At 36.6% G+C, this 21,707-nt stretch overlaps 1 protein-coding gene across 14 annotated transcripts in view; it reads left to right on the forward strand.

Annotated features, from left to right (window-relative positions):
• The window catches only part of phldb1b (pleckstrin homology-like domain, family B, member 1b), a 144,835-nt gene that overhangs the window by 57,103 nt on the left and 66,025 nt on the right, over positions 1 to 21,707 (forward strand). For all 14 annotated transcript variants that reach the window (XM_056474492.1, XM_056474486.1, XM_056474488.1 and 11 more), the window contains 2 exons: positions 2,692 to 2,817; positions 10,619 to 12,120. In XM_056474492.1, the coding sequence (XP_056330467.1) occupies positions 2,692 to 2,817; positions 10,619 to 12,120 (1,628 nt within the window). The remainder of the gene's footprint in view (positions 1 to 2,691; positions 2,818 to 10,618; positions 12,121 to 21,707) is intronic.

Below are 21,707 nucleotides of genomic sequence, written 5' to 3' on the forward strand. Positions count from 1 at the left end.
GGTATAATGGATTACATGATGTGTTTTGGGGATAACTTGCTCACGGGTAATTTTAGACTTTAGCAAACACATCTCATACAGAATTGTGGATGGATTGCACAAGCCTGCTTGCCATCACAAGCACGTATTTGTCCCATTACTGAATTAGATGCTGTGCATCATTTTTAATGGCACATTTGTGCGATGACAAATATGAGCACATTGCTTGCGGTACAAAATAAGAAAGCAGTGGAGCTGTTGTCGCATGTGGGTTTGCTATTTGTTGGTGCTGCTTGTCGGTAATGATTGAGCTGGTCAGCGGTTCGTGCTGATGCAGCATATGCCAGTTATTGTCTGTAAAAACAATCAAATATGATTTCAATAAGGCACAAAATAGGACATGTAGGAAACAACAGTTTGCTGATGTGGTTTACACCACAAACCTCAATACTGTTCAACAAAAACAGCATGTAAACAAGTCTGTTCATTTAAACACAGCTATAACTTTCTGTTCGACATACTGTATGCTTCATGTTGTTTTCATTTTCTTGATTCTTTTCACCTAGTTGAGCACGTCGAGACTCGATCATTCATCTACAACAGTCTTTCTATGTCAACAAGCGCTATCAGTTAACAATCCTCATTCTTCTATTCAGTAATAACATGAAAGAAAACACGTAGATGTGAGAATGCCACTTAAGCACATGACTTAGTTTACTTCAGTGACGCTTAGTTTTCATTGTGTGCTTTAATCGTACCTTGTGCTGTCAGAACCTGAGGGGTAATCAAATGTTCTGCCTGGAACAAAAGGGCATCTGGCTGTCTGCATTCATCACACATCTGCTCCGGCTGGAAAGGTTTCCATGAGACCTTTACCTGCTTTAAATAAACACTGTGATTGGACAGTTTGGCTCAAGCAGGTTCGTGTTTTGTTTGGTGTTTTGATATATGTTTGTGTAGGGTGAAGTTGTTTACATGTTTGCTTTAGGGCACTGTTTACATAGCAAGACTTTTATTACAGGTTTAAATGAAAGATTTATATATGCTATATAGCTATAAGTTGTTGTTTTCTGTTTTGTTTCTTTGAATGTTTGTTTTATTTAGCATGACTGCTATTATATGTTTGTTCTGAGGCAGGTTTATATAGCAGGCCTGCTCTTTTGTTTATTGATTCTTTTATTTTATTTTATGGTAGGATCATATTGCAATACTTTTTTGTTTTGTTTACATGTTTGTTTTAATTTAGATTTATGTAGCAAAAATGCAATATATATATGTTAGCTAAATAACAAACAAATTAATTGTCTTTATTTTACTATAAAAGAAAATCAAACACGCAGAGTCTCAAAATCCTTTTATTAGTAGTATTAGGAACTACTTTTTTCCGCTATTCATTCACATCTGCAGCTGACGTCAGAACAGCAAAACCCGTAGCTACTTCACAAAGGTCCCTTTAGAGCTAGTATTTGAATGATTCTCTAGCGTAATGTCTAAAGTGCTGACGAAACAGATGATTTTGCTCACATTTTAAGATTATAAGGCTGAACGGCATGAAATGCCATCAGTCTAAAGAGATTTCCCAGTATTTCTTAGTTGCAATTGGGATATCACAATAATTAACCCCAAAAAAGCCAAAGCACAAAACACTACCAGATTACTATGGTATAAATAAAGCACTACAGCATATACAAAAAAGAGATAAATTGACTTAGAATGTAACTTAACTGTTTTATAATGTTTGGTCAGCTGTAGTTTGAAATTACGCTGAGTTTTTGTCCTTTAATGGCTAATTATGTGGTCTCTGTTGCCATCTTGTGGATGGACAATGTCAACTGTCTCTGCTCTGCTCAGTATAACAGGCCGTTGGATGCTGATGCGCTGTATCTTCGAAATTATAAATATTTAAAATAGGCACTATCCTCATAAATAAACTACATAGTTGCAATCTAAACAAGTAAATTATCACCTAAAAAGCCTCAAAAGTACATTATGTTGTCCAACAGTTGCAATATTTGTCAAACTGTAGTGAGTTTATTGATCTGCTGTTATTCTATGTGGGCAGAGTAAAACAGAAGGCTGTAAAAGTGCTCTTATTGCAGAATATAGCACAGCTATCAGCCAATCAGATATCAGATTCGAGAACCAGACAACACTGTTGTATAACCATATATATATATATATATATATATATATATATATATATATATATATATATATATATATATATATATATATATATTGATCTGATTTTCAATATTAAATCCCTTATATTGGCCAGTGTGTCACTGATAATTTTTATAATGTTTTATATTAGGATTTGGTAAAAAACGAACTTTTCTGACAAAGAAATTGGCTTAAAAATAAGCGCACTTGGTGACATGGTGAAATCATTCATCCTAAATAAACAGAGTTAATTTAGATCTCATATTGACATTAACTGGCAGCTCTACCAGCATTGGCTTGTCTATTTTTTCACCTCACTCAGCAAGCCAAGAGTCTGATTCGACACCCCAGTGTGAGATGTTCCTGCTTGTTCATGTAAAACAGGGGCAAACATTCCTTTCCTCCCCCTCCGTACCCCGCCACTGTATACAAAACCACTTTAAAACTGCCAGGATCATTTGAAATGCTCTCTTCAGGCATATGTTTGATATAAAACATCATGTATTTTCACTCTAAGCTTTATTAATAGTTGTTTTGGTTTGTGTGCAGGCTGCATGCTGTGTTTCGGCCAATCCGCCTTCTTCCGCTTCAACCACCCCGAGGAGGCTTTCCGAATGAAAAGCATGATGCCCGAGGGAGGACAGACAGCCAGTGTGAAAAACTGGACCCACAAAGGTAACGCAATATCCCACACGAGAACACACCCTGACTGTGGCATGAATTATCTAACGCCTACCTCTTAGGCAGTGTTGTGTAGAACGTCATTTATGTGGAAAAACATTCCTGCAGAGCCACAAAACCTCATTTGTGTGCTGTCTGAGATCACGAGGAAAAGTAACTTCCAAATTTATTAGCCCTCCTGTGATTTTATTTTATTTTATTTTATTTTATTTTATTTTATTTTATTTTATTTTATTTTATTTTATTTTATTTTATTTTATTTTATTTTATTTTATTTTATTTTATTTTATTTTATTTTAATTTTTTGGTTTGTTTTTATTTATTTATTTATTTTTTTTTTTTTAAGAATTATATTTTTATTATTATTTAATTCACTTTTTTATTTTATTTAATTTAATGTTTTTATATTTGTATTTAATTTATTTTATTTTATTCATTTTTTATTATATTTTTATTAATATTTTATTTTATATTTTTAATTTAATTTAATTTAATTTAATGTTTTTATATTTTTATTTATTTAATTTTATTATTATTTTTTAAAGAAATTATATTTTTATTATTATTTAATTTAATTTTTTTATTTAATTTAATTGAATGTTTTTATATTTTAATTTAATTTATTTTATTTTATTAATTTTTTATTATATTTTTATTAATATTTTATTTTATATTTTTAATTTAATTTAATTTAATTTAATTTAATATTTTATTTTATTTTATTTTATTTTATTTTATTTTATTTTATTTTATTTTATTTTATTTTATTTTATTTTATTTTAATTTTTTGGTTTGTTTTTATTTATTTAATTTTTTTTTTTTTTTTTTTTAAGAAATTATATTTTTATTATTATTTAATTCACTTTTTTATTTTATTTAATTTAATGTTTTTATATTTGTATTTAATTTATTTTATTTTATTCATTTTTTATTATATTTTTATTAATATTTTATTTTATATTTTTAATTTAATTTAATTTAATTTAATGTTTTTATATTTTTATTTATTTAATTTTATTATTATTTTTTAAAGAAATTATATTTTTATTATTATTTAATTTAATTTTTTTATTTAATTTAATTGAATGTTTTTATATTTTAATTTAATTTATTTTATTTTATTATTTTTTATTATATTTTTATTAATATTTTATTTTATATTTTTAATTTAATTTAATTTAATTTAATTTAATTTAATATTTTATTTTATTTTATTTTATTTTATTTTATTTTATTTTATTTTATTTTATTTTATTTTATTTTATTTTATTTTATTTTATTTTATTTTATTTTATTTTATTTTATTTTATTATTCATGAGTGCTTTTTAACAGAGAAAATTTTTTCCAACACATTTTAAACATAATAGTTTTAATACATAATGCAAAGTGTAAAGTGCCTCATGAATAATATAGGAAATTCAGCATTTGTTTGTGCAACTACACAAAATAAATGGAGTTTTACAAATGGTCCATTTATGCTGAATTTGTCCTCATAGGGTGTTGCTTAAACATAGCTGAATGGCAGGGTCTGTTCGGTAGCACACTTAGTGTCTTTCAGCTGGGCCTTACTGCATTTCCGTTTTTCTGTTAGCAATGAAAGCCTGCCTGGATCCCGAGTTGCACCATGCAACTTTTATGAGGAGCTCATTCCTGTGGGTCTCCTGACAGAGCTCTACATCTTCCACTCCCACTCACACAGCAGCCAATGTTTGAACACAACATTTACAATATGTATAAAGTTGTTTGCTTGACTTTTCCTGTTGTGTGGCGGGAAAAAAGGACAAGTATAGCATATAAACACAGCTGGTGCAGTGCATTTCCTGAGCTGGTAATACATTTTTGTCACCATGAAAGACATTTTTTGCAGACAATAAAGCCACTGCATTCCTTTTCACCACTTATTTCTCTTGTTTTGCAAGGGGTTTAATTACAGTTCACATGAACTTAACTAAGATTGTTCAGACTTAAAAGATTAATTTAAACAAAAACTTTCAGAATTTACTCACTTTATAGTTCTATGTCATATAATATGCCTGACTTTCTTTCTTCTGAGGAACAGAAAATGCAAACTTTTGAAAAGTGTATACAAATAGTTTTTCCCCCATTGACTAGTATTGTTTTTGTCCAAATAATAGAAGTCAGTAGAAGCCAATTGGTTAGCAGCATTCTTGAGTTCTCCACAGAAGTAAATTGTTCGATTTACTGTCTCTTTAAAGGTTTAAACTTAAAATTTAACATACCTGTATACAGTGTGCGAATTATATATTGACGGTCAGGGAGTCAACTTTTTCTGTAATATTAGTTTGTGTAATACATGAGTAACAACATGTTTCAGTGAACCAAATGTATGTATTTATTTAAATGACATCTAAATTATTAATAAATAAATGTATGATAATGAATTATAAATAAATAAATGTATTTCAGTTTTCAGTTTTTTGGATATCGGCTATTTAGTGTAGTGGAGCACGGGGCACAAAGTAACACGGAGTAAAATGTAACACAGAGATTTAAGGTATTTGTTCAAGGTTAACCATGGCATGCTTGCAAGGTATTCACCACAGTGTCAGCATACGTCTTCCTGCCAATTATTGAAAAAATTTGGATGAGAAACACAGTAGAAACCATTTTTGCAGCATAAAAGTATTTTTTATAATAGTCAATATATATATATATATATATATATATATATATATATATATATATATATATATATATATATATATATATATTATTTTATTTTATTTATTTTTTTTAATCTGTGAAAGTATGTACGTAATATCTTATATTGTTGTGATTACTGTCTTCTAGGCTAAAAGATGAAACCATTTTGAAAGATGTAAAAAGCCCACAGTGACTGCTAGCCAGTTTTGAGGAAAACATGACACAGCGGGATTAGTTGTAACAGGATGTTACAAATAAGCCACACACTGTTGTACACCAATTAAACTAACAATATATATTATTATTGCTAATAATGCAAATAAATTCATTTGATTATAATGCAAATAAATCCAAATGTGTTCGTCCAATAGATAGATAAATATATAATTAAATAATAAATAAATAAATAAATAAACAAACAAACATACTGTGCTATGTAGAATAATTTTTTTTTTGCCAAATACTGAGTAAATATAGCTACTATTTAAAGTAAACTGGATTTAAATGAATTGTGTGTGAAATCTTCCTTTTTAAGCATCTGTTACAACTAAGCCTCTGACTGTTACAACTTGCCCCCAGGTGGGGTAAATAGTAACATTTTTACTCCTGTCGCTTTTGGCAATACTGCACAAAAACCATAGGTCTGGCGATCATACAACCAGTGCTTATTTATTGAAGAGGCTTGTGTGTTGTTGGTAAAAAAAATATGGTTTGTCCCCATAACTTTGTTCATTATTTGGCCAAAACCAAAATGTGTTACTTTGTGCCCCGCTCTCCCCTACTCTGACCTGGAGTGCGTTTCCAAAAACCATCGTTAGCCGGTCACAAGTTCCGTCATTACAAACAGTTCATTGATTTGGTGTTTCCCAAATCCATCGTTCGAACATTCGCAAACTCCATCGCAAACTTGTGCATTTGCAACTACACCTCTGGAGCTGTAGTTAGAAACAATGTTCCTGGCTGTGTTCTATTCCTAGTTATCCCCTCTATGCCCTATTTGTTTAGAACATTCTAACATTTAAACTTGGAATGATTTTAAAAAAAAACATTAAATTCATTTCTCTTATGTTTAATTTGCTGTCAAAGTATTTTTACAGTTCAGTTTTAGCGATCTTCATGTTTACAATTGCGCTCCCTTCCAATGCACTTTGAAAACATTAATGTCATTTTGAACACAGCCGAGCGGAATTTATGTTACGTGTCCAAAGCTTGTATATTTTTTACAGTCAATGCTCCAAAGCTTGTGAAAACAAAAAACATAGCATACATTAATGATTTTATTTTATAGTAGGTTATTTATTAAGAAATGTAGCCTACTGTATATGACATGGGCCTGTTGGTTAAATGATGGATCTGAGATAGAGAAACTACGGGTTTAGGGAAACACTCATCACTACATTTATCTCTTCCCAAACAATGCATCGTACTATGATATTTCAGCCGTGAGTTACGTCGTTGTTTGGGAAACGCACCCCTGATTAGCTATTTTGGCTTACGTCAGGTCAAACTATGCAAACTATGCGTCTAATTTGACTTGTGCAGCACCCACTTGGATGATGCGATGGCAGCCACAGGACAACGGCGCCAGTGCACTCACCACACACCAGCTAAAGGTGGAATTGAGAAACAGTGATAGAGCCAATTCGGTGGATGGGGATGATTGGGAGGCTTTGGCCAGGATACCGGGGTAACACCTCTGGTCTTTATGAGAAGTGTCATGGGATTTTTAATGACCGCAGAGAGTCAGGATCTCGGTTTAACGTCTCATCCGAAATACGTTGCTCTTCACAAAGTCTCAATGTATCATCAAATATTAATTTATTTTTTTCTATATGTGTTTTTTTTAAACTCTCAAGTAGTCATTGACTACAAATCTTCTTTAATGTTCTGCTGGTAGGCCAGAAGGTGAGTTAAAACAGTGTGTTTTCATTTTCAGTGGACTATCCCTTTAAGATATATACAGTATGTAAAGTTGTCCATGCGCTTTAGGCATCTGATATTTGTTTACAGACTGATTTATAGAGGGGAAAAAGACTCCCTTCACACTTTCTCTGTGCCAGAGCTATTTCCTCATCCATCTCTTTTCCATACCAGACAGCTTTGTTGGCCATGCTCAGCTTATTTAAAGTTGAGGGGTATCTTTTACAACATCTATATTTATCTCACCACCCACCCTGCACCGTTGTCCCCTCCTCACTGTTCCCTTCATATTCTCCCAATATCCGGTCGCCCAGTTCCCACACAGCCAGTCTGCTGGATGTTCTTGACAGTATTTCAATATTACACAAAGAAGTGTGTGATATATTAACAGATTAAACCCCATTTAGTATTTGCCCATGTAACAAACTAATTTGAGATTTTAATTTTTTATTTCACACCATTTGTGAGTTTAGATGACATAATTGGTTTTATGTGAGAATAAACAGTGTATTTGGGAGAATTTTTCACTGTCAGTATTTATATGAATATATTAGGGATATATATCTATAAATATACATAGAGAAAAAGAGACTTCTAGAAAATTCTCAGTTTCACTGGTTTTACTAGATTTATTAGGTATGGGGATTTTTTTTTTATTTTATAAAGGATGACATTTCTTCATAATTGCAAACACTGACAGCTGGTAAGAATATTAAATGTTTTAATTTGTTGTGACCCAAAAATGTCTGCTAAATATTGATTTGTTAACTCTTTTAAAATGAAACGTTTATTTTATGTTGTTGGTGCGTTTTGTTATTTTGTTTATGTTGTTGTTATTTTCTGTGGAAGTTCACAGAATGATAGTAATAACACAGTAATGATTCAAAATAGTAGTGAGTTATATTATATTATATTATATTATATTATATTATATTATATTATATTATATTATATTATATTATATTATATTATATTATATTATATTATATTATACACAAAGGCCTGTTATATAAACTTTTTTGCGTGAAAATATGTCAGATTAGTCCACATTAACACATTATGGAAAACTACGCTGTCTCTTTAAGAGCGTAGCCCCGCCTCGCGCAGCCAGCAGTCAGTCACATCAGCACCGTGGACAGGGGAGGGCGGGGGCTCAGCGATGGTGTAGCGGCGCCTGGCTCTCCAAAGCCCGGCTGGAATATCTCATCTGCGCCGCTTTATACTTCTGCCTGGGTACCTTGTGGCCGGTACAGCTGGCCTAGGCGAAGAACCAGAATGCGGGAGCCGTACTTTTGGATTTGAGCTCGGCTATGGGTTACAAACCAAACGCAGCGGTTTAGCGTTCCCTCAGGCGTGTTCTCATCTGTAAGTAGTGATCATTACAGAGGCGGTTAATGTGTCAGATCGACATACACATCTATTGTATGTAGCATACGTATCCTTTTACAGTCGCGAGTTGTCAGATTGATATATATTATGTTGTCAGTTAGAATATTTAAGTATCTTTGTCTTAAGGATATCTCTGTATATTTGTGCTCGCTTGAAGCTGTTTCTCGTTCAATGGGATTTAAATGGAAAATTGAGCCAGAGGCATCGTCAGCTGCTTTGACTTATTTCCAAACCTCGATGACTATAAAATAATAAATAACAGCACTTGAAATGAGAATGTGCTTTATGTATTATTTGTGAGGAGTTTTGAACAGAGAGGGTTTTGCAATCAGGATAGAAATATTTGTGGGATAGAAATGCAAACACTTGCTAGTGCAAGATTGATCAAGTTTTAGATGTTGTGAAATCAGTTCTGTCACTGACTCTAGATCAGTATCATATACACAGTATGTAAAGTTTCTATCCAATAAGTTTTGTGCAGTAGTAATGTGCTAAGTTGTTCTATCCTAGGCGACATCTGTTAAAATGTTAAGTGAAATATCTTCCAAATTCTTGGCTTTATTTTAAATATTGTATATTAGACCATTTATTTTTATTTTTTTAATACATTTTTGTGTTGCCAAGGACCTTTAATGATACCAAAATATGATAAATACTCCGCTAGGGGCAACACATGTATTTCATATACAGGCCCTTAAGTGTATATGAATTATTAATTATCAATTACTTAATTATCATGAAATTACAAGACATATTGTAAAAAATTTATTAGCTCACTTTTGTATTGTGATTATATTAATTGTTAAAATATCATTTGAAGTACATTTAGAACGTAGTCAGGTTTATTTGAATGGAATTTTACAGTAAATATTGTTTCAAAGCACATATACTGATAATATACTATTATAATGTTACCTCACATACTGTACCTCTAACTCCACTTGAAGCCACAATGGGGTTTCCTGAGCCCCAGTTTGAAAACCTCTGGTTTAGATAATGACCATTTTTACTTTATAGGCCTGTGTCACTTTGAGCAGAAGAACCATTTGCATTGGAGATGGTCAGTTGCCTGAGAGATAGATTGAATTACCAGCGGGGCTCTCAGTGATTTGGCCATTTGAGCACATATTCATTTGACGTTTATCCTCTCAGGCTGGAGCCTGGCAGACTTTCTCTCTGAGTTTCCATTTGGTAACCACTATTTCTATTTGAGCATTCGTCTTCTGTGTGTTTGGCAGCAGTGTTAAACTTGGAGGCTGTTGAATGGGGCTAATGGATTAAATGCATCTCTGCAGTGCCAAAAGAGCTGCAGGTACTTGCATTAAAAGCTCAGGTGTAGTACTGAGAATAATAGTTGGGGTTAGGTGGGGTGACAAAGCCAAATGCATCCACTTACTCGTAAGTGCTCTTCTTGTTTTCTGTACACTGTCACTTCATCTGGCTAGTGATGGAAATTATTATTGGGAATTTATTCGTTTGAACTGTTTGTATTTTTAAATCTGTCTTTCAGTAATTTTAAACCATGTTTTTATTCTGTGTAAAATTAAAGAATACAGTACTAAAACTCAATTACATTTATCAGATGATTCTTCTGTAAAATTATGTTTATTAACTAGCAATTCCAAAAACATTTGTTTTAATGAGTGATCGGATCATTCAGAATTGATAACGGAACCATTCGCATGGACAATGTAAATTATCTCAAATTCAAAAATGATTTAATAATGAATTCATTTTTGTTACACCTGAGGCATTCTGAAATGTGTGTATTTTTATGTTTGTTTATGGCAAAGTGTTATAATTTTTTTCCTTTTCTTTCAGATTCAGAGAACCTGGTCAATGGGAACCACTCTTCAGGAGAAGCAAAATCCCACTTGGTCTCCAACGAAAGAGTGCGCCCTGAGCACAGTGCCATCGTCAGTTCCATTGAGAAGGACCTTCAGGACATTATGGACTCATTAGTCATGGATGACCCTCAGCCCTCATCCTCCGAGTCAAAGAAGCCCTCTAGTCAGTCCATCTCACAGTCTCCCCTTTCTCCGATGTTAAATGGAGGGGGGCGCTTTCTTCTCTCTCCCCCAACGAGCCCTGGTGCTATGTCTGTGGGCTCTAGTTATGAGAATAACTCCCCTCCTTTTTCTCCTCTGTCATCTCCCTCAGCTGCCAGCAGTGGTAGCTACACCACTCCCTCACCAATTGGTTATCAGGACCAGCCTCACATGCTTCCTCCTGTGCCAGTGAGGTCTTCTAGTTACAATTACACCAGCCAGCCACCCATACCTCAGCCACGGACCATACTGCCCAGCTATTCCAGTGGCAACAGTGGGCCAAAGGTGCCTGAGAGTCCCAGACTCCAGCGAAAGGCACTTTTAGAAGCACCGCCAAGCCCAAAGCCAAGCCGTAGGGGGTTGAACCAAGACAGCTCGATGGCTAAAACCCCAGACAGCCCCATACAGACTCACATTCTGCCCTCAGTCTCCATCTCTACAGCTCCAACTGATTTCCCATCTGTTAGTCGGGTACCAGTTCCAGGTAGTCCTAGATTAGCCCCCAAATTCTCCACTGCGTCCTCATCTGCCTCACCCTCTAGTCCCAGAACCAAAACTACCATTGTTCTCCAAGATCGACCCTCAAGTCCTTTCTGTGAGCAACCTCAGCCAGATCGTTCTTTGACGGCCAGCCCCTCTCACCAACTCTCCCCACCGTCAAGATCTTTCCAGCCCCCATTGGACCCCATTGTTCACATCATTCAAGGTGGACCTCCACACCCACATCCTCGAACACTGCAGCCTCCAGAAAGTCCGCGGCTGGCCCGCAGGAATCTTGAAGGGAGCAGCATGAGGGAACTCCCCCCTCTCAGCCCCTCCATAGCTCGCAGGGGGGTTCCTGTGCTCCCAGGTGCTCTACCAGGAACCCTGCGAACTCCAGAGAGCCCTCCCCCAAGAATGGTGCCGGAGAGTCCCAGACTCAGGAGGAAAACAGGGTCTCCTACAGAGGAGCCTTTCAGTCCTCGTGCGATGCGCACTCGTAGTCCTTCGCCCACCTCTGGACTGACTGGCGAAAGCAGTGGACGAAAGGGAAGTTTTGGGAACTCACTCTCTTCTGCCTTCAGCCTAAGTTCTCTGCCTGGGTCTTCTCCACGATCTAGTCCCAGGAGCCACCGAAAGATGTCAGCAGGCCACAGAGACCTCCGGATGCCTCATCCAGGCATGAGGGAGCGCAAAAACAGCATCACAGAGATCAGCGACAACGAGGATGACCTTCTGGAGTACCATCGACGCCAAAGAGAAGAGCGACTCAGAGAGCAGGAAATGGAGAGACTGGTAAGTGAGATGAAGTGGCACACTTACAAATGCATGCATTTATTTTACACAGTTTTCAAATCAGTTGGGTTATAAGAGGAAAAAGACTTCATATATCAACTAAAAAGTAGCTTGAGTAGAATTATTATCGTTGATGGACAGATGATTTGTTTGCAGATGCCTACTTGAAATCGAATAAAGAATCGCTCTAGAAAAAGAATACCCTTATCTGTTTGTACATGTCATGTAGGGTGCTGCCTCTACATGCCTTTCTATATGTACATAGCAAGTTTCTGCGTACAGTATTTTCCAGGTGAGATCCTCTGTGCACTCTGATCTCTGAATGTACTGTACTCTTAACACACTTAGCAAACATTAGCGATTGTGTTTTTGGTGAGAATACTGGACATTGTAGGCAGAACTGACACACTGACTAATCCGCTGTCGTGCTGAGGCAGAGGGGTCTGATTTTACCATGGCAACCCCATTGTTTGTTGTCTCTTTTACTGAGAGCTGGGAGGGAACAGTAGACATCTTGGTCCGGTTGCAGCCCAGAATGAAGCCGCTGAGACAAAGGCCCCTGTGAAGTTTTATATGTGTTTGTGTCTGAAACAACTCTTGTCTGCTTCCCTTGTAATTACCAATTGTGGCTGTTTATTGCTTTTAGAGGTCATCTACCTGCGTACAGAGTCATACATCAATACTTCCAGCAGAAACCATCTTCAGTATGGTATTTGCTAAGCTTGTGCAGTTCTACTGTGCACCTTTTTGTCTTTGTTCTGATGAAATGTGCTGGAATAAATGCCCAAAGAATGAGCTTCAGTAAATGAGCTCAACATGCCAATGACCTCATAACCGCAAACGTGCTTTCTGCAGAAAGGTTTAGTACGAAATAAAGCAAACAAGAAATGACCTTTGATTCAGACTTTGTTCTGAAAGATTTGCAAAATGTTGAGTGTAAATAGTACAGAATGTTTGGTGGTGGAGAACGATCAGATGTTCTCTTGAATGTTGTTTAGTAACCGTATAACGGTCAGCCATTACATCACTCATTATCTGAACTGTCGGTCTTGTGAATTGACTCATGAAGGTATTTTGTCATGGTCTGGTGGCTTCTGTGGTTCATTAATAAACAGCCCTTATCTGTTCAGTGCACTATCTATACATCTATACATCATCCGTCAAGCAAGTCTGCATTTCAATATAAACTTCAGACTCTGATGCATCTGACGTGAGCATCAGCCACACTGAGCTCATTTGACTGCCTCTTGGCTCCTGTTGAGAAGGAGCAGGAGACCGTCTTGCATGACAAGCAAAAATGAGCTCCAGGGAGTGTTACAGCAGGGTTTTTTTGGCGGCTGACTATCATACAAAGGAGAGGTCAAAACATCATGTAACATGCCATGGCACAGAACGCATGTTCGTTGAAGCATTAAGAAAGAAGGTATTGACAGTCTGGAGGCTATATTAGAGTTGCCGTAAGCAAAGGTGGCAAAAATAGAATACTTCTGGGAGGTATTCACTGGCTAAGCAATGTATTTAAATTCGAATAGATTGTTTTTAAGAAGTGGGGGTGTACGGGAGTTTACTAGTACTTAAAGGCCAATTCACACCAGACTGATAAATGCAGACAATCACCTGATTACAGCACTTTACCAGACATTCCATGACCTGACGAGTGCCAATTCAGCAACAGCCACTGATAGGGCTAACACATTGATCCTACACAACCCAACAAAGGGTTTGTTGCTGTCTCTTGGTGCGATGCGAATTAGGCTGAAAGCTTTTGAATAGCAAATATTTAAAAATGTGAGTAGCAATGCACCAAAATGAAAGAACCAGAATTTCAGTTCAGTGACATTTAGCCAAAAACCATGACCCAACAAGAAGTTTATTTTGGGTGTTTGGATAATTTGTACTTAGTACTTGGACTTGGAAAGTTATTTAGGGTTAACAAGCCAACTCTTAAAGTCAAAGTGTGTAGTTTTTGCCACTAGAGGGTGCATATTCACAACAAACAAAGGTGTAATGTGATGACGCAGTGACTGAGTGTGGAATCATGGGAATTGTTGTCTTCTCTACATCCTACAGGAATCCTAACATATTCAGAACTTATTCGTATGGTATGGTATGAAGCAGAGTAAAGACTGATTTATACTTCTGTGCAGTAGGCACGCAGTCGCATAGACCTTGCCGTGGCTGACGTACACCGCTCAAAAAATGTAACTACACGTAGCTGTGACGAGTGTGGGCAGTGTTGAGAGCCGTGAGCCCAATGGAGCGAGTGTTTACAAGTGACAAGTCTCGTGAAAAGAGCTTCAGATGGAAACATTTGTTTTGTGTTTACCTTATGATTAAAGTTGTTGCATGTCCGCCGGTTCCCGCCTCTGAATGAGCGAGTTTTAGCTACTTGTAGCGTTCAGAAAAACAAAACACTCGCTAAGAACATGACACAGAGGAACATTTAAATCTACTGCCAGCTAGCATTTCGGAAGTGTTATTGCAGAGCAACACAAACCGCACACAGAAGTATAAATGCACAACAACGTGCAAGGTCAACGATCAGCCGATCACTCCACGCAGAAGTATAAACCAGGCTTAAACTGAAAGCTGTCAAAGCAAATCGAGAGTGCTTAAACAATTGCTTATGAGAGACAAGACTGATGCGGCATGAGAACTTTTATTATGCCACAGTTCACAGTGCAGTTGTAATAACAAATACACATTAGGGTTCTGTCATAGTGAAATATAATAAACTAAGTGTAATAAAGGGTCTAGGGCAGGGGTAGGGAACCAATGGCTCGGGAGCCACATGTAGCTCTTTGACCAAAAATATGTGGCTCTCCAGCTGTTTTTCTTCAATAATATCTCAGATTTTTATAAAGATAGAACTGTTACTAGAAACCGGTTTCTTATTGAAAATACAATTACAATTCCCTTTATATTGAATTTTCTACAGCAAAATGAATAAGAACTCGGTTTACAATAAAAGGACGTTTCAACCAATGCGCATATGTGGTGCTGTGGTTTAACTTGAATCACGACAACAATAAAGAGCAAGTTATATTTCTTACATATCTATGGTATTTTACATTTCTATTGTAACCCCACACACGTAAATTCATATATTCATGAGTGACGATGGCAAAAAGAAAAAAAAGATCTGTAAATTTTCCTTTCTTTATACATTATGATGCATCATATTTGTTTATTTTTTAGTTGTGCATGGACTTAAGTAATGGTTTTGTTTAATTTGTTTAAATAAATATACACACACACACACACACACACGCACACACACACACACACACACACACACACGCACACACACACACACACACACACACACACACCCCATATGGCTCTTAAAAAAACACATTTGATAAAAAAAAAATCTGAAATGGCTCTTTGCTGAAAAAAGGTTCCTGACCCCTGGTCTAGGGTGTTTCACTGTATTTTATTGACCTTATTCTTCGCGGACAAGCAGGCACAGCCATTTGAATCTTTTTGACTTGAGACGTCCGGTCTCATTCACTTCCATTCATTTTTAGATGTTAAAAGCAGTTTGTTATGACGTTTGATGTTGCAAATTGATATTTTCTTATTATATTATTCTGCTTTGTCTGTATAGTCATGCAAACACTTGTTTGTAGAGCAAGTAGATTGACTGTTTTCTGTCGTTTATTATTACTAGTCATTTCTCCCATAGGCAACTGAATCGGAAGTTCTAAAACAATCGCAATAACGAGCACACTTCCACATTAAAGAATAAGGTCAATAAGGTCAACCATACCAGAAATAGAGGGTTTATCATGTCATTAGTATGGCGGCACAGGACACAATCCGTGTCACTTGTTAAAACAGCTTATTTCTTTGGATTTGGGATATTCTAAGTACAAAATCAGAAAAAAATGTAACACTATTTTTATATTATATTTGAATAAAATAAATTGTACACCTTCTACTTTTTATATTTCTGTCAATGTTTACAAAAATTGGCAATGAACTTTGGCATATGGAATTTGCATGGCATCATTTCCTAGTCACTATATTTTGTTGCATTTGATCAATGCTCATATTATACTCAGATAATCAGTTATGTCACAAATGTCCACATATTCTTCTCTATTATTAATTATAAGTTTGTTTATTTGCATACTGTACAGCTGAGTGGGTTCAAGTCAGTCTGGTCTGCAGTGCATAATTTATCATCCCTAAACTGCCACAAGGCTCCAGAGGCACACATGGTTACCTTAGATACAGCCTTGGCACACACACACTTGGCATATGGCGTCAGTCACTAGAAAACTGTTCTGTCAGTCAGCTTGAGTGCCATACTGATGCCAGCCCTGCTAAAGATGACCTCGTTTTTTTTTTTGACTGAGAGCTCCCACAATGACATCACATTTCCATTACTCTATAAAACTGACATTTGCTGCACAGTAAAAGCAGACGTGTCAGTGAGGATGTTCACTGTTATGTGAGAAGTCTATTTACTGAGACACAGTATAGTTTTTTTATGGAGGGAAATGCCATGGAGGTAGTTTTTCTTGGCTTTTTAAAGGGATAGTTCACCCTAAAATGAAAACTACCTCATCATTTATTTTCCTTCTGTGTGGTTTTAAACCTTTATGAGTTTATTCTGTTGAACAAAAAAGAAGACATTTTGAAGTAGGGATGCACCGATCCCACCCTTGAATCGGATATCGGTTCGATACCACATATTTTTGCTTGATCAGGTATCGGCCAGCTGGTACCGATCCAAATTCAATCTTGCATGTGCACTTTATTCTGTGTAATTTGTACAACCCAGGCTCATTCTAAAAACGCAGCTCTACAGGTGTTTCTGGAGACTGCAAAATAGTCCCGGCACTACGTTTTTCTGCAGTTTTTGTTTTCACAAATCCACGAGAGGCTGCTGTGTATGCTTTTTGAGATCTCAAATTTCCATCGCCAGTGCCATTCGCGCCTGCTGCTCTTGTGTAAACCCTCAAGAGGCTGCTGTCGACTGACTTTTTGACTGACTGAGTGAAAGATCGACTGACCCACCCTCCCCCTTCCCTAAACCCAACCAATTTTATCGATTGACTGAGTCTCAAGTCCGCCGACGTACATGGCGTGCTAACAGGACAAGCTGGTTGCAGCCGGAATGCCGTCCATACGGAGGTAAGCGGTCAGCTGGTAAGCACGAAAAGGAATGCCGTCACACCGCCCTGTAATGTTCGTTTAAAAAATGAAATGCAGCCATGCGTACCTCTGGCTATGTAAATCGCAGTCTCCAGAAACGTCTGTAGGGCTACGTTTTTAGAATGAGCCTGTGTTGAATTTATAAGCCAACAAAAGCCATGAAGGTAGCCTATTGTAAGGCACTAGAAAGTTGTCATGCATGCCTACTATATGCCAAATGTTCTTTAGCCATACTATAGTTTAATGTGAAGCACAGATGAATATTTCAGTGCTTAAATTCATGTTCAGTTCAGCGATTCTCACCGCCACGCCTGTCAATCATTATTCATTCATTCACAATTCAAACTGTCACAGTGATGACAACACGGAAAACTTTCTCCAAGACTATTTGTTCCTCTTAATATAAATAACCAGTGGAGAAATGCATTTAGTTTTGCACTAAATGGGTTCATTTTGACCTGCAGCAAGAGTTCATTGCTGTTTCTAAATCATGTTGCGCTGTGCCTGTATGAGCAGATTGCATTCGCAACACTGGAGTAGTGAGGGTCATTACCCGCTCTTCACTCACAAAGTAGGCCTACCTGAAACTTGAAAATTAGAAAAGGCTCAATAATACATTGGACAGATCCTCACCGCACTTGTTTCTAGCCTTTGTGCTGCTGTTTTGGAAGTGTCCGCAGATACCAGAGGGCTGCGCGCTGTGTCTCAGTGATGCATCAAGTGCTTCATTCACGTGCTCACGTGCGCCACTTCTTAAAATTATTCTCACATTGAGTTTCTGTTCTCTCATCCTTCAGACTGAGTTTATTCTTCTGAGGCGAATACTTTCAATGCTTTCAGTTTTAGTTTGTAAAACCTGGCTCATTTTGGTCAAAGATTTGATTAAATTAATAAAGGTGAAACTGACGGGCGCAATATGGATTGTCTTTACAGAAAAGAGAATGTTTATTAAGTAAAACTGGCCTCAGACAGTTAAGTTTAGTCTGCGTCAAACCTGCAGGAAAATATCAGGCTTAGCTAAAAGGCTGGTTATTTTATCAACGGTTAGTGTCAATAAAGGTAGCCTATTACAGATTTCAAAGAAAAATCTTAAAGGGCTATGAAACCCCCCTGTTTCAGCAGGGTGTTTTCACACCTCTAGTTTGGAAAAAGTCAGGAAAGTGGGTGTGTCCAGCTCTGTTTAGGTGGGAGTGTCGGGGGAGGGAAAACTAATAGTGTTTTTAGCAGCATGGGGCACATATATGACTGTCAACAGCTCAAAAAATGTGTTTTGGTGTTTCGTGACTCTTTAATATTAAAAAAGGAAACATAAGCTGGACCACAACAGCTCAATGTATCTTCATAACGAATGCTCAAATAATCTAGCCTATATTTTATAGCAAGCATCATGTGTTGTGTCGTCTGTCATATACAGTAGGCCTATAGGTCTGTTACTTTTACTAAAGAAGTAATATTATTTGAGTTTAGCACCAGAACTATAGAATCTGTATTATGCTTTAAAAAACAAAAAAAAAAGCAGCACAGTATCGAGATCGGATCTGTATCGGTCGATACTCAGAATTTAGGTATAGGGATTGGATCGGTTCCAAAAAAGTGGTATCGGTGCATCTCTATTTTGAAGAATGCTGGATCCTGGCACCAGCATTTGTTTAACAAAGTTTTCTCAAATTGGTATCAAACATATGAAGGTTTCGAGTAAATGTTGGCAGAATATACATTTTTGGTTGAACTGTCCCTTTAAATAGTTCTTTTTAAGCACTAAGGATCATAATTGTATTATTTTAAGCTGTTCTGCTGTGAAGACATTAACCACCTCCATGTCATTATGAGGGCAGACACGGGTCAACTGCGCAGGGGACGTCACACGAGGTCTCCATGACAAGCATCTGTCCCGTTGCTGTCATGGATTAACACACTAAATATATCAACTTTCACTGGCCGTATTATGCAAAAAGGCTTGTTTGTAGCACACCGAGACAGAGGAAGAAACAAGGGGTATTTATTGTAATTTGCTTACTTGGCATGCAACTGCGTTTTGACCCAGTAAAGTGCAATTAGAATTTTTTAATAACGAAGATAAAAGCAATATCCTCTGACACAGCAAGATGCACATGAGCCTCCTCTGGAGCATTTTGTTGATGGTTTAATGTATTTGCTTCCTGTGTTCTTGCAGTTGGGTGTAAAGTGAGTTATCTGCTCTGGGACGGATTAATGCTCTATTCTCCTCACAACAAGAGAGCGACAGAGCGAGGGAGAGAGAGAGGGAGAGTATTTGGGTAAAAGAGACAGTTAACTGACTTTCTGTGGCGCTGATTATCTGGGTCAGTGCAGACTTTACACTTTCTGACCCGTCTCTTGTAATCAAGACTGTGAAGTACAACACTGAGTGCGCATAGCAACAACACGCTGTGTTATATAAATATTCAAGAATTCTCAGAAAGATGTGTTTGACAGCTGAACGGATATATTTAGCATATTCCTAGTTATATTTGAACAGATTTTGTTTTATATAAGAGATTCTCCATTGCTGTCCATCATTTGTTCTGCTTGATTCAAGACTTCATCAAGACTTCACAAAGGGGCGGCAGGCCAGAGTCACGGTGGCAGGCCAGATTGCTCGTCGGGCCGTCAGGAAATGACCCGGTGCTCCCTATGGCCGGTCGGCCCTTGCCCTGCAGGCACAGGGCGTCAACTTGATGTTGTACCCCAATGTACCCCAAAGTCATGGGGACGCTGGATTCTGTTTGGAAATGAAAATCGGGTTGACGTCAGTACCCAACGTCAGGCTGACTTCAATGTCCAACGTCCAACTTAAAATCAACCTAAAATCAACCAAATATCAGCGTCAAACCATGTTACACCTTGACGTTGTGTGAACGTTACCACTATGACATCTATCAGACATTAGATTTTGGTCACTTTCCAACACAACCTAAAATAAGCCAAATATCAACGTAATTTGACATTGTTATTGGACGCCAAAATAACATTGTCCTTAGACGCTGGCTAGAATTTTGGTCACCTGACCTCATGACCTATTAACGTCTTGTGTGCCTGCTGGGTATTTACTCACCAGTTTCCTTTTTCTGTTGACCACAAAATAAGATATTTTGAATAATGCTGGTGGCTGGGACTCATTGACTTTCATAATACCCTGAAAAAAATTATTACTGCAAAGTTGTTGCGAACAATTTATATGGGTTAAATTTAAACAAACAAATTAGGTTTAGTAATTCAGTAAATTGTTTACAACCTGTAACGAAGCCTGCATACGGTGCAATATGGATAGCCCTCAAATAAACAAAGATTGCAAAAATAATTTCCCCCAGTGGTATTTTATTGTCCAGGGAATGGGTATACTGTCCTTTACAAAGAAAATGCAGCACACAGGGTTATTGTTACTGAAATAAATGAAGATAAAGAAAGCAACAGTACATTACCCTCACATACATACAGTACAGGGCTCGCGTCTAATGCAACCATAGCAACAACAAAAAAAGGGTTGCATACTCTTAAAGGGGTCATACACCTTCTTACTCGCTACAAACCGCTTAATGTTAATCCAAGAAATCATATTTGAATCAGTTTGTGTATTTTTTTCTACTATTGAAGTTTTCAGCAATCAACATTCTTAGAAATATCTTGAACTAAAAAAAGAAGCTCTTAAAGGTTTCCAACCACACGAGGGACAGTAAATGATAAGGTCATTTTTATTTTGTATGAACTATGCCCAAAACACTTACTTGTACAAACCACAAAAGTGTAAAACTTCATAAATTGTCCCACATTTTTTCTGTCAACACAAATAAAATGCTTAAGCCTATTCATACAGTATATCTACAACATAACATCATAGACGTCTCAAAGCCAACAAGAAGCCTTCTACAGAAGAACACTCTAGCTATTACCAGGATGTTACAACTATTCAGATCCGCAACATTATAAAACAACCCAGAGTACTAGAAACAACACAGGCAACCTTGTTGACTAGTTGGCGACACCTCAGAAACCACCTAGGATAGACTGGAACTATTCATAATAGAACTAAATAAACAGAACACCTTAGTAAGTTCATAGAAATAGCAAAGAACACATTTGACAGTTTGTGGAATGACCGTAGTATATATCAGACAAGCTAGCAACATAGTAGCAACCACCCAGAAAAGGGTAAAACATCAATCATTTAATCAACCAATCATTCATTCGTTCAATTGATCATTCATTCATTTGTTCGTTCGTTCGTTCATTCGTTCATTTGTTCATTCGTTCAATTGTTCATTCATTCGTTCGTTCATTCATTCATTCGTTCAGTTGTTCGTTCGTTCATTCACTCGTTCAGTTGTTTGTTCGTTCATTCATTCATTCATTCATTCATTCGTTTGTTTGTTCATTCATTCAAGTGTTTATTCATTCATTTATTC

This window comes from Danio aesculapii, chromosome 15 (genome assembly GCF_903798145.1).
Source record: "Danio aesculapii chromosome 15, fDanAes4.1, whole genome shotgun sequence".
NCBI classification, from domain to species: Eukaryota; Metazoa; Chordata; class Actinopteri; order Cypriniformes; family Danionidae; genus Danio; species Danio aesculapii.